Raw genomic sequence first — 14,328 nt, 5'->3', positions numbered from 1 at the left:
CTACACATTGGACTAACTTTAAAACGACCAAAAGTTCCTAGAAAAACAAAATTTATTGCTAAAACACCTCAAAATCAAATCCTGTTACAAAAAAATGCTCAAGCAATTCTTGTGATCACCCTCACAAAAGCAAATCAATTGCGGTGCAACACATGCGAGAAAAGAGGGTAAGAAAATCATCCAATGATGTGGCAAGTGGAAACTCAAAAAGAGATTCCAGGACCTCGAGTCCTCGACGCCCACATCCAGCCATGGCCGCCTCTACTTCAATACTTGGAACTCGGCGGTTTGTGAGTTTGGATGAGAAAAATGTCCTTCGTGTTGAGGGGATGCAGGATATGAACGACGTAGTGGTCAGACACATGTGACCATGCATTTCCGTGGACTCCAGCTTTGTGATCATGCAAAGCAAGCAACACTCAGGAATCTCCTTCGGTTTCATCTTGGCCATGCCGACCAGCTCCTCTAGTTCTTGGCAACGGTCAAGCATCTCCTTTGATTTCATGTCCACTTGCCACTACGTGTCGCCCTTGTGTTTCTTCTCATCTTAATGTTTTACCTTCTAGTACGGTCGGCAGTGCAGCCGGAGGCTGCTTCTCAGGAGGCAGTGCTGGTTGTCCAATGTTCAGCACTGCTAAAAGACCTCTCTCCCTCTCTCTATAGATATCTCTCTCTCTAGCATGAGAGATAAAAGGCGACTCTCTCTCTCTCTCTCTCTCTCTCTCTCTCTCTCTCTCTCTCTCTCTCTCTCTCTCTCTCTCTCTCTCTCTCTCTCTCTCTCTCTCTCTCTCTCTCTCTCTCTCTCTCTCTCCAGTGTTCGAGGAGAGTGTGCCTCGAGTGTTCAAGAAAAGTGTGCCTCAGCTTCTAAGGCCTTGAGCCGGTTGAAAAACCAAATTAGCCGGTTGAAGGGGGGGAGAAGGAGAAAACCCGCTTAGAAAATTTAAAAAAATAGAGTAAAATTGCAATAATCATTGGTTATTTTTCAAAATTTCCTCTTTGGATCTACCTTAAATGGAATTTTGTATGTTAGTGAAATTGTTGTTTCCCGTACAGTCTGCTCCTCATTGGTAGTACTCTCTCTCTCTCTCTCTCTCTCTCTCTCTCTCTCTCTCTCTCTCTCTCTCTCTCTCTCTCTCTCTCTCTCTCTCTCTCCCCCTAGTTGGAACTTGGAGGATTTTGAGACTAATCTCTCCCGCTCAGGCTACGCTCCCAGTTGGCTCAACTAATGCACTAATGTAGAGACCATAATCTATCTATCTCTCTCTATCTCTCTCATGAATGCGTAGGAGTGCATACGGACACGCCATATACGGAGATTGGTGCGATGGTGGAAGGACGCAGGCACACTTGCATGGAACCAAGCCAGCTTCGGGGCTCCTTGATAGGATCATGGTTCACTGGTTTGAACTTTGTCCTTACTGAGCGACAGCGATGAGCAGCGGCAAATACTCCTTGCATTCAAAGTGTGCAGGCCGGTCTAGGCAGTGACCAGTAATTCTCTCTCTCTCTCTCTCTCTCTGTGGCTCAGACAATCTCTCTTTCTCTCTCTGTCTCGCTATCCATTTGCGCCACTGCCGGCCTTCAGGGAACACTGCGAGAACTGAGGTGCTTGTGCCACATGTGGGGGGGGGGGGGGATCCCTCTAATTTGGATCTACCTTAAATGTAATTTTGTATGTTTGTGAAATTGATTTTTCCTGTACAGTCTGCTCCTCGTTGGTAGTACTGTCTCTCTCTCTCTCTCTCTCTCTCTCTCTCTCTCTCTCTCTCTCTCTCTCTCTCTCTCTCTCTCTCTCTCTCTCTTTGTGCGCTCCAGTTGGAACTTGGAGGAATTTGAGACTGAGCTCGCGGCTCAGGCCGCCACTCAGACTGCTCCCAGTTGGCTCAACTAATGGAGAGACCATAATCTATCTATCTCTCTCCTGAATGCGTAGGAGTGCATACGGACACACCATATACGGAGACTGGTGCGATGGTGCACGGACGTAGGCACACACATATGGAACCAAGCCAGATTCGGGGCTCCCTGTCAGGATCACGGTTCACTGGTCTCTCTCTCTCGCTCAGTGCTCGCAAGCACACTGGTCAAAGACTCAATTTTCTACACTATCTGTTGTCGGCACAGAGACATGAGTCACTCTCTCTCTCTCTCTATGTGTGTGTGTGTCGCACTCGCTATCTCGCCGGGTTGACTCGTGAGCCTGTGTGTGTGTGTGTGTGTGTGTGTGACGGAGATGGCAGCCAGTGTCACACACACACACACACACACACAGGCTCACGAGTCAACCCGGCGAGATAGCGAGTGCGACACACACACACATAGAGAGAGAGAGAGAGTGACTCATGTCTCTGTGCCGACAACAGATAGTGTAGAAAATTGAGTCAGAGACATGAGTCACTCAATTTTCTACACTATCTGTTGTCGGCACAGAGACATGAGTCACTCTCTCTCTCTCTCTATGTGTGTGTGTGTCGCACTCGCTATCTCGCCGGGTTGACTCGTGAGCCTGTGTGTGTGTGTGTGTGTGTGTGTGTGACACTGGCTGCCATCTCCGTCACACACACACACCATTTGTGCCTGGACAGTCGTCGGTGGCGTTAGGGAAAAATCACCTTTCCAAACATACACAATTCCTTTCCTTGAATTTGCCAAGAGGAAGTTTTAGAAAATTTTGCACTATTTTTCTCTATTTTGGAGCGGAATTTCTCCTTTTCTCCTTGCTCTCAAATGACATTTTTGAGATTGAAAACGACACGATATTAAACCGAGACATATTTTTTCCGAACACTGGTGCGCCGACAAAAAAGTCTCTCTCTCTCTCTCTCTCTCTCTCTCTCTGCTTTCGCAGGCACACTGGCCAAAGACTCAATTTGCTGTCGGTATAGAGACAGGATTCTCTCTCTCTCTCTCTCTGTGTCGCACTTGTTGTCTCGCCGGACTCACTCGTGAGCCTCTTTGTGTGTGTGTGTGTGTGTGTGACACTCGTTGCATTGTACAATGGGGCTTACAAAGGAAATTCGATCTAAAATAACGAAGCAATTTATCTCCAAAGCCTAGCATCTTGTATTGTTAGACAATCAGTCTTCTTATATAAGGCTTGGTTCAGACTGGGCGGAAGAAAGGATCGTGGGTGTGTGGTAGCACCATTTACTGGTCCTGAGAACGGGCGAGCCCCCCTCGGAAATGCGTAGCTGCTACAGCGCAAAACACGGATCGCAGGAGCCAAGCTTAGCAGGGTGCGACGTGCGTTACGCAACTCCACAAGTCGAGGCTCTTCCCCACACGTGACGAACCTCGTGGGCTGCTCAGTGCTATTGCTGCCGCCATGATCACTCCGTCCAAATTCCAATACATCAGCGCACTCTGTAAACGATCTCTCTCTCTCTCTCTCTCTCTCTCTCTCTGCATTTGCACTCGACGGCGCCGGGGCCCGGATGGGGCAGTCAACGTCTCTCTCTCTCTCAGTCTCAAAATTCCAATCTCCACTCCTCACTGTCTAGGCATGCTTGCAGGGCACACTGGCCTGAGCAAGGAGATAACGCCACACACGGGGTGAACTGGTGCATCATTGTCGTGGCTGTGAAGCTCATTCTCTTTGGCTATGTGCAGGACTGGAGAAGGAGCTTAGGTGCAGGTATACACATGGTAGATCAAAGCCACCTATAGGGTGACGAGGTTGCATAAATGAATGCAGGTGATGCCTACCCTCTTTTGATTTGTATCTCAACTTCCAAAGTGACAAAGCTAGGTCTTTTACCATAAAATCAGGCAGAGCTCCCCTTGGTTGACCCGCCCAAGCTGCTTGACGCGTGTGAAGGTGTTAATTTTGCTTCAAGCATGGTTCAGGAAGATGTTGATACCGATGTCTAGATTTGCATGAAAGGCTTTTGTACAGTCTAGCCCAAGAGGGTCTTAGGTATTCAGTACGGTATGACTGCTCTTGTAACATGTCTCTAGAGGGTGTACTAAATGAATGGTGTATATACTTATAGTGTTGGTTTAATTTGTGTAGGATGGTCACATGTTTCCCTTGTTCTGAAGGTTACATTTTGCTGGTTGTGGACTCTCTTAGCCTAGCCACAATTTGGGCTTTCATGCCTGAAATTATCATTGTGTAGCTAAAGTTGGTGTAAAAAGAGAAGCTTCTTTATGACCTTTAGGAGCTCTCAAGCTAGCTCTTTTTCAGATGTAGTTATCATGGAATGCAAAATCACCATTAATCATTGCTATATATTGTTGCACAAGGTGTATGGGGCATTGCCCTTGCTTGTCTAGTAAGTTATGAATGTTTATATCACCGTTAGTGGAGCTGAAAATTGAGGGTGAAAGCTAGCTTGACACAAGCAAGGTTATAGCTGCCTTCGGATTTTACTTCATTCAGCTGGCTTCAGATTTTACTTCATTTCAACAAAAGAAATTCCATAATATTTTGTTGTGTAATGTGGTGATAGAAAGCCATGCGCAACTGCAAATAAATTGATGCTTTGCCAATCTTGTTCTATAGCTAATGTCATGTAGCCTTGATTTGGTCCCTTGTGTAGTAAATGGTATTTGATCAAACACAAAACCAATGCTACAACCCAACTATAAAGTAAGTTTTAATCATTTGAAAAGAGTGCAAGACAAACCGGCATTGTCTTGATTGTTTTCAAACTTGGTTTTAAATGATTGAACTTCCAAGAGCGAACCTTGGATGTACTCAAGGTGGGTAGTATTGTAGGGTTGCCCAAGGAATTGAAACTGTTTTTAGAGTAGTGGCAGAAGACTTGGTTGTTTAGGCTTAAGAGTGTGGGCGATGTGTTTTTTGGATTTGTGTTGACACCCAAATATCCACCTCCCATGTCCGCTTTCCTCCATTGTGTACGGACTCCATTGAGTCCGCTGCTTATTGAAGCCTCTATAGTTGCCACCGTTCAGTTGTGCATCCCTATACACCGACTAGTCGCCTTTGAGTTGTAGTCTAATCCTGGTTGAAACTTCCATTGGCCAGATTTTGCCCCTTGGGTCTTCTTGACCTATCGGAGCTAGTAGTCCTCTAGAGCCCTCACTGTCATCAAGTGCATGTGTGTTGTTTGCCTCTACAGTCTCGAGCTGGTTTCCTTAGTATTAGAAACCATAGATAAAATCTTTGTAAAATGGATTTTTAAAGTAGATAGTTTTAACAAACCTAAATAGGATAAGGATAGATGAGAGCACTTTGACTAAACTTATTAAAAATTGTCCCTTGGATTTTTATCACTAGAAGGCAAATCTTCACAATTACCAATTGCTTGGTGTGGCAATGAATTAGTTTTTAAGATGAAGTAAAATTGTGCACAAAACGTTTTTGGAAAATGAAATTACTTATTGCAATAATCTTTATTGACTCAATAATATACTGAATGCTCACGTGAGTTTTCTTTTTCTCATGTGTGAAAGATGCACTAAGAAATGGCATTGAGTTTCACTCATGTGAAACATATAAACTAATCTGAGAAACAAAGTCACATTATTTTTCTCACGTGAGACAACAAAGCAATCGTTTTCTCATGACTTTTCTTACTAAGATTCTTTCATGTTAGTTTTTTTCCTTGAATATTTCATTGTTTTAATGTGTGAAAACTGATGTGAAAAACAACTTATTCATTCATGAGAATTACTCTAAAACTTCTTGTGGTATGCAGCACATGAAGAGATCTACGTGTAGAAGATGGGGTTGAAGATGATGTGCGCCTGCTCTAGCGAGCAATTCAAGGCAGACCGCGACTCCATTGCAGCCATGGCGGCTCAAGATATGGCTGCAACCAGTGGTCTTTCTGCCAAGACCATCGAGGGCGAAGCAAAGCTCGATGAGGGCAACATCGAGGAGGCTGAGTCCTCCCTTCGTGAAGCTTTGTCTCTCAACTATGAGGTGAGGCCATCCTTGTTTCTTGTGCTTGCGAGTGAACAATATGTGCATGTTTGTACTACAAGGAGTAGAATGATCGTGCATTGCATAAGTAAGCAATAGTGAGATGCGGACTTAGCTATCTCATGGCAATGAACCAACCCCCCTTCCCCTTCCACCACCCAAAAAAAAAAAAGCCCTTCTCGTAAAAAACACACACACACACACTTGTTTTTTTGTAAAACACACACACACTATTGGTCTGCATTCATAGACATCCAAAAGAAACAACCACATTGTTTGGGTTGTCTACGTGGTTAGGATGTCAAGATTTATTTTGTGTGCAATGTCGAAGCTCCAAGAAAGATTTAGAAGATCAGCACTTGAACAAGATAAACCGTCACGTCAGACCATGCTGTATGCCGTTTACATGAGTTTGCTCCAGAAAGTATCAAACACGTGCTCCACAAACAAGGGTGTGGTCAAAGGTATAACCAGTCTTCTAGGTTTCTGGTCATTTCAGGCTGACATGGGGTCTTGATTGTAGAATGTATTTAGTTTTGCAAGGTGCATCCTTGCTGGTAAAGTGACTCGAGGGATCCAATCTATCAGGGGCTTCAGCTAAAACCTTAATTCAGGCTTATAGCTGTGCAACAAACTTCGAGAGAGAGGAAGTGAATTTTAGAAGTTGTAGGAACAATCTCAAGAGACCTCATAGATCTATCCTGAGAATCCAAACACTCAATCTACCACACCTTTGACTTTGAGAGAGAGAGAGAGAGAGAGAGAGAGAGAGAGAGAGAGAGAGAGAGAGAGAGAGAGAGAGAGAGAGAAGATGCATATAAGGGACTCGGTGTCCAAGTTACCTTGAAAGGGAACATAATGATTCGGAAATGGAAGCTAAAGACATTCAAATAATACATTTTTTTGTTCTGCGTGATTGATTACAAGCAGTATTAGAGTCCTTGATACTACCACTAACAAAAAACCTGGTTTGTAGACTGTTCAACCCTGATATGACCATTCAAACCTACTAGAAAGTCTTGAGAGCCTTGAGAGGCTGAGAGCTTGGGCTTTGAATGGAGGTATGAAGGGGTGGGGGGGTGTTTTTATAAGTGGGGATGGGAGGGGAGGAGTAGTCCGCGTTCCGGTTCGTTCCGGCTGTTTCGATGACGGGCCCCAACTTATATTTGCTCGGAACGTATATCCGGTGTTGGCAGTTTTGGCCCGTTGATTGGATTTTCCGTCCACATCAAAGTTTGTCAGCACATTCTTTGACGACATGATAGTCTATTTAAAGAATAAAGAGCATAGGCGTCACTTGACCATTGTGTTCGAAGAGCTACGCAGTCAGGTTGCTTGTCAATCCTAAGAAAAGTGAGTTCTTCTTGGAAAAGATTCACTTTCTTGGCCACATAGTGTCTGAATGGATCTTGCCAAGGTTGAAGCACTTAGCACATGGCTAGATTTCAAGACTGTGCATGATGGCGTAGGTTCTTGGGCTTATGCTCTTACTACATAAGGTTTATCAGGAACTTTACTGAGATTGCTTCACCTCTACATGCTCTACAAAAGAGAGAGGTCACATTCAAGTGGACACAAAAAAAGATTTCAGCTTTTAATATCTTAAAGGAAAAGATGACTTCGGATCCAGTATTTGTCTTACCAAACCTCAGGAAGCGATATGTGGTCCAGTGTGATGTGTGTGGTAATAGTATTGGGGTAGTGTTAATGCAAGATGGTCGGGTAGTAGCTTACGAGAGCAGTATCTTGCAAGGGCCAGAAAAGACTATGCAAATCTATGAGAAAGAGCTACTAGCCGTGATTCATGCGCTTTCTAGTTGGAATCACTATCTGTTAGGTGCTGATTTTGTTGTCCAGACAGATCATCAGACCTTGCAATACTTCTTGACACAGTCAAAGTTATCTGAAAAGCATATGCGATGGTTCAAACATTCTTTCTATGTTCCACTTTCAGATTTTGCATGTGGAAGGCAAGAAGAATGTTGTGGTTGATGCGTTATTAAGAAAGCCTCAAATTTTAGGTGTATCATTGTAAGGATTCTAGGTACTAATCCTTAATTAAGTACTTAAACTCATGATTAAGACTAAAGAAACTTGAACTGTACTCGAGACAAGACTTAGAAGAGTTTGATTGATTGACTTGTTCAAAACTGAGTACAATAGGAGACGAAGAGACATAAATGAAAAGACACGTCTCTTGGTGAAGAGACACGACTTAAGACGTAAAGACACATCCTTTCGGCGAAGAGCTGCAACCATTGGGCGAAGAGTCGCACCTGAGAGCGAAGGGGTGTGACCAGTCGTCGAAGGAGTGTGGCTTTTGGCGAAGAGACACGTCCTTTGGGCGAAGGGGTGTGACCATCCAAGCGCAGGGGTCCTCCTTGGCATGGCACTTCGCGTATCTGCAACTAGGAAGAGATGTAATACTGCAACATAGTCACAATCGTGACATTCCCTCCCTCTTTAAATAAAACCCAAGGTAGTTGAAGAAAACTTCGGGAGAAGGAAATGTATTGTTGTTGTGCTTCTACATCCAAAGCTCGAACTGTTAAGTCCCACGTCATGGCACTATTATTGACCATGACTATTTTGCCAGATTGAAAACTGATCATATCTGCAACTTGATAAGTGCCTTTGTCAAAGTCATTTATAACTTCGAGCTTTGTCCAAGAAAAGATGGAATCTGTATCTGCTTCGAGTGAAATTTTTGGTAAATTGACTTGAGTTTTTTGTTGAGTGATGACCACTGGTTGGAAATTTGTAAGGTATTCCATTGGTTTGTCTGGAATAGTAAGATCCTCCCGAAGGGATGTCATAGACTGAGATAGAGTAGTGTTTGGAGGTATATCCATTTGTAAAGGTTTATCTGTGGAACAAATTATGTCCAAAGATTCAATTGCAGCGACTGAAGTCATGCTGCAAGAGTCTGCATCTGCTTTATTCTTTGCACTGTTGAAGGCAAGGATTGGAGTCTTCAAGTTTGAAGAATTATCATTCACCATAGCATCTGGTATCTGTTTAGAGACAAAGACTGTATTCTGCAAGGGCGGTGACGAGGCGAATTTTCCTGCTTGGATCACGGTCAAAGAAGGGTTTATGTGCTTGTTGGTTGTCACATAAGAACAGGAATCTTCAGCTTTATCAGCGGGTATTAAGGCTTCCAATTGAGAAGGGGGAGGTCCAGGGAGCTGTTGCCTCTTAGACCTCTGAAGGATCCTCTTGCACAAGGAAAGGATCAATAAATCTTCAACTTTACCACCATCAGATAAGAAAGACTTAAATGTAGGGGATGGCTCGCGAGGGGGAACTTGTCCAGCGTCGCAGCATTCACGACCGAGTACTCGACTAGGGTCGGATATATGTGCCACTAAGTAAGCCCATCTTGATATTGCTGATGATCTGTTGGAAGCTTCATATTGCTGCTTTTGTTGCTGATGATTTGAATAAGAAGTTGGTTGCTTAGAACTGTAACATTTCCAAGAATATTCATGCTGAGAATTTTGCTGCTCGCATGAAGGTACTTTGTGTCTGATTGTCTCTGAGAAACCATGCTTTGGGTGAGAAAATTTTGGTTTCGAAGGCTTATGTTTGAGTGGTTCTTTGTGGTCAACCCCTGAAGCGTCGGAAGAAGATGCATGTATTGTGCGAGAAGTTGTTGGTCGACTCCGAGAAGGGGTTTGCATTTGCATCTGATCCAAGCGAGTGTGAATCGATGCGAAGCTTGATGAAATTGCTATCATTTGCTTTTTAATAACTGCTATTGGATCCTCGGGTAAAATATTGTCATCGTCATTGTGTGATTCGGCCATGTCGACTGTTCGGGGGAAACTGATACTTGAGGAGTAGAAACTGCATCTGGAACAGTTTCGGCTTTGGAATTAGGGAATCGGGAATTATGACAACTTCTGGTTCGGGTGCTGGTTCCGCTTTCGGCTCCTGGGTATCGGGAATGATTATGAGTTCGGGTGCTGAGAGAGAGTACGCCGACAACTCGGGGTCGGGAAGCTCGTCTATGTACGAGATGCAACGGAAATCTGCTCACTGGTGCTTGTCGGCCATAGCAAGTGTGTGGACCTGCCGCGAGAATGCAGTTGCCAGAGGCCAAAACTGCCAGCACTTGTGTTGGGTGGGAGAGTGGCGAAAGGTAGTTTGTTGTGTTGAAACATCATGCTGGGGATTGTTTTTACGCAAGTAATACTTTGTCCAGGGGTGCATTCATATTGGTTAGTAATAATCTGGGGTTGGCCGGCCAAGTTTGGCACGCACTTGGAGGTTTACTTGAGATATAGCTTCCGTAAAAAAAAATGAAACGCTGCTGGTCTTTTTTTACGTAATCAAAACAGCCAACGTAAGAATTTCTGTGAGTTGCCGCTTGAGAAAAAAAACGCTGCCTGCTTGGGGCGTGTGTGATTTGATACCCCAAGGGGTGAGTCTCTCCACTAGCAATGGGTGCGAGTGTTTGTGTGGCCACGAAGGGGTGCCAACAAAAAAAATCAGAAGGGGCAGCCAGCAAAAGGCAAGGGCAGCCAACAGATCATACGCCAAGGCGTGCGAGCACGTAGAGGCACGCCGGCGGGAAAGGGTGTGAACACGAAGGGGCAGCCAAAGGGTACATCCCCAGAAAGGGCAACAGCAGGGCCACCAGCATCACCATTCACGGGTACGTGCACGCGCGCACACATATCTGTGTTCAGTTTTCTGTTACAGAATTGAGAAATAAGGTTTAGGTTACCTCATATGCTCGTATGCACATGCGTACCACCTTTCTTCTGCTTCCATTTAACTTCGGGAAAGGGGGTAGAGTGTAGCGGTAAGGGTGAGAGGCTCACAACCTTCGGGTCCCGGGAAAAAAAATTGCTATGATACCACTGTAAGGATTCTAGGTACTAATCCTTAATTAAGTACTTAAACTCATGATTAAGATTAAAGAAACTTGAACTGTACTCGAGACAAGACTTAGAAGACTCTGTGTTTGATTGATTGACTTGTTCAAAACTGAGTACAATAGGCTCCTTATATAGGAGACGAAGAGACAAATGAAAAGACACGTCTCTTGGTGAAGAGACACGACTTTAGACGTAAAGACACATCCTTTCGGCGAAGAGCTGCAACCATTGGGCGAAGAGTCGCACCTGAGAGCGAAGGGGTGTGACCAGTCGTCGAAGGAGTGTGGCTTTTGGCGAAGAGACACGTCCTTTGGGCGAAGGGGTGTGACCTTCCAAGCGCAGGGGTCCTCCTTGGCATGGCACTTCGCGTATCTGCAACTAGGAAGAGATGTAATACTGCAACATAGTCACAATCGTGACATTCCCTCCCTCTTTAAATAAAACCCAAGGTAGTTGAAGAAAACTTCGGGAGAAGGAAATGTATTGTTGTTGTGCTTCTGCATCCAAAGCTCGAACTGTTAAGTCCCACGTCATGGCACTATTATTGACCATGACTATTTTGCCAGATTGAAAACTGATCATATCTGCAACTTGATAAGTGCCTTTGTCAAAGTCATTTATAACTTCGAGCTTTGTCCAAGAAAAGATGGAATCTGTATCTGCTTCGAGTGAAATTATTGGTAAATTGACTTGAGTTTTTTGTTGAGTGATGACCACTGGTTGGAAATTTGTAAGGTATTCCATTGGTTTGTCTGGAACAGTAAGATCCTCCCGAAGGGATGTCGTAGACTGAGATAGAGTAGTGTTTGGAGGTATATCCATTTGTAAAGGTTTATCCGTGGAACAAATTATGTCCAAAGATTCAATTGCAGCGACTGAAGTCATGCTGCAAGAGTCTGCATCTGCTTTATTCTTTGCACTGTTGAAGGCAAGGATTGGAGTCTTCAAGTTTGAAGAATTATCATTCACCATAGCATCTGGTATCTGTTTAGAGACAAAGACTGTATTCTGCAAGGGCGGTGACGAGGCGAATTTTCCTGCTTGGATCACGGTCAAAGAAGGGTTTATGTGCTTGTTGGTTGTCACATAAGAACCGGAATCTTCAGCTTTCTCAGCGGGTATTAAGGCTTCCAATTGAGAAGGGGGAGGTCCAGGGAGCTGTTGCCTCTTAGACCTCTGAAGGATCCTCTTGCACAAGGAAAGGATCAATAAATCTTCAACTTTACCACCATCAGATAAGAAAGACTTAAATGTAGGGGATGGCTCGCGAGGGGGAACTTGTCCAACGTCGCAGCATTCACTACCGAGTACTCGACTAGGGTCGGATATATGTGCCACTAAGTAAGCCCATCTTGATATTGCTGATGATCTGTTGGAAGCTTCATATTGTTGCTTTTGTTGCTGATGATTTGAATAAGAAGTTGGTTGCTTAGAACTGTAACATTTCCAAGAATATTCATGCTGAGAATTTTGCTGCTCGCATGAAGGTACTTTGTGTCTGATTGTCTCTGAGAAACCATGCTTTGGGTGAGAAAATTTTGGTTTCGAAGGCTTATGTTTGAGTGGTTCTTTGTGGTCAACCCCTGAAGCGTCGGAAGAAGATGTATGTATTGTGCGAGAAGTTGTTGGTCGACTTCGAGAAGGGGTTTGCATTTGCATCTGATCCAAGCGAGTGTGAATCGATGCGAAGCTTGATGCTTTCAAAACATCAGTCATAGGTGCAGCAATGCGTGCGAAATTCTCTATGTGCGAACTATATGCTTGACATAAACCAAGAAAAGAACGCACATCATATGCTGTTTTGGGCAAATCCCAATTACGAACTTGTTCCACTTTCGCGGGGTCTAGCTTGACGTCTTCTGCAGAAATGATATAACCCAGATAAGTGACTTCAATAAGAAAAACTTCAGACTTCTTAGCTGCAATGTACAACTGACACTCATCCAAACGAGTTAGTACCCTTTCAACATCTCTTTCATGTTGAAACTCAGTACGCTGAACTTTGTGTTGATGTATGCTCATGTGTGTGTGTGTGTGTATGTGTTGTGTGTCGTGTTTGGGAGCATATGTTAGTACCTAGTTCTACACCCACTATTGGGCACTGACGACGTTAGTGGGGATGTCGTGGTATTTACTCAATACTATGCATGATGGAGCTGATGGTTATATTGTCTTGTGGGTGACTACCATGGGTCTGTACCTTGCACTTTTAAGGGTGAATCTGGGCCTATCCTGGAAGCATCTAGGTATATCTCTTTCATGTTGTTCCCACGATGCAAAAAAAATGAGAATATCATCTAAAAAGATGAACAAGCATACACCTACCCTGTTGCCGAAACGACCTACCATGAGACGGTTGAATGTACCCACGGCTCTTGTCAATCCAAAAGGCATAACAATATACTCCCATTGCCCTCGCTCGGTGCGAAAGGCAGTCTTGAAAATGTTGCCTTTGAATACCCGTACCTGATGGTATCCACTTTTGAGATCGACCTTGCTGAAAACCTTTGCCCCATTGAGTCTATCCAAGATATACTCAATGCCGGGCATCGGAAACTTGTTTTTGACGGTCATCTTGTTCAATGCCCTGTAATCAACACACAAACGAGACGAACCATCCTTCTTGCGAACGAACAAAATAGGGGCAGCAAAAGGACTTACACTAGGACGTATGAATCCTCTAGCCACCAACTCCGTGAGTTGTCGCTCTAACTCTTCCTCCTGTGACTTGTTCAAACGGTAGGGAGCCTTACTGACCGGCTGCGCTCCCTCCACAAGCTCGATGCGATGGTCCTCCGGCCGCTCCGGTGAAAGCCGAGGTGGAAGATTATCCTGCAAAAAGAGATGTTTAAATTTCGTAACAACTCCGAATACTTACCTAGAGTCTGAATCCTCTGGGAAATCGGGGCAGCATATATGAATGCCGCTTGTGCTCCTCGTCGTAATTCACGCTTTACCTGCACATGCGAGATGAGAGGCAAAGAATGCAAGCCCTCCTCAACACGAATGATGAGGGGGGAATCTGTTTTGGCATGCAAAGTGAGAGTTAGGGCCTCCCAATCAATGAGAGGGTTCAGTTCACGAAACCACTTCATGCCCAAAATCATATCACATCCTGAGAGAGGAGACACAAGAAATTTCCTACTAAAAGAAGCTTGCTGAACGGTAAACATCACACCAAGGCACTCCGTCGTGATGAGAGAGTCCATACCGGGAGCGAAGCCAGAAACCTCGATAGGAGATTTCTGACTAACCTCTAGGCGGGCTCTCTCAACAAGAGGGGGACTAATCACATCATGCATACTACCTAGATCAAACAATATGATAAAACGTTGTCCTTTTACATGACCGTAACACTTCATGAGAGATTCATCAATGTGTGTGTCAGAGTCATGCGAAGATGAAGGTTGTGTTGTGACAGAGTTTGTGGTAGTTGCAGGTGCCTTTGGTTCTTTAGGTGCGACTGTCTTAGGACAGTTTTTCTTAATGTGACCCTTAATGTGACATTGAAAACATCTACCTTCTTTAGCATAAACCACTTGTTCTTCAGCC

General features: G+C 44.4%; 1 protein-coding gene across 3 annotated transcripts in view; it reads left to right on the top strand.

Moving 5' to 3' along the window:
- Nucleotides 1-3,107: 3,107 nt before the first annotated feature.
- Nucleotides 3,108-14,328, top strand: part of LOC147443627 (protein NPG1-like) — a 51,830-nt gene continuing 40,609 nt past the window's right edge. The window contains exons 1-3 of one of the 3 annotated variants that reach the window (XM_086526429.1): nucleotides 3,109-3,365; nucleotides 3,610-3,694; nucleotides 5,664-5,890. In XM_086526429.1, the coding sequence (XP_086382555.1) occupies nucleotides 5,690-5,890 (201 nt within the window). In that variant the 5' untranslated portion in view covers nucleotides 3,109-3,365; nucleotides 3,610-3,694; nucleotides 5,664-5,689. Of the gene's footprint in view, nucleotides 3,366-3,512; nucleotides 3,695-5,663; nucleotides 5,891-14,328 lie in introns of all 3 variants that reach the window. The other 2 variants (XM_086526430.1, XM_086526431.1) reach the window with 2 other exon arrangements.

The sequence above is a fragment of the Adiantum capillus-veneris genome, chromosome 13 (assembly GCF_014529385.1).
Source record: "Adiantum capillus-veneris isolate H3 chromosome 13, ASM1452938v2, whole genome shotgun sequence".
Classification (NCBI taxonomy): domain Eukaryota; kingdom Viridiplantae; phylum Streptophyta; class Polypodiopsida; order Polypodiales; family Pteridaceae; genus Adiantum; species Adiantum capillus-veneris.
Note: the sequence above shows the minus strand (reverse complement) of the source record. Positions and strands in the feature narration are given on the sequence as shown.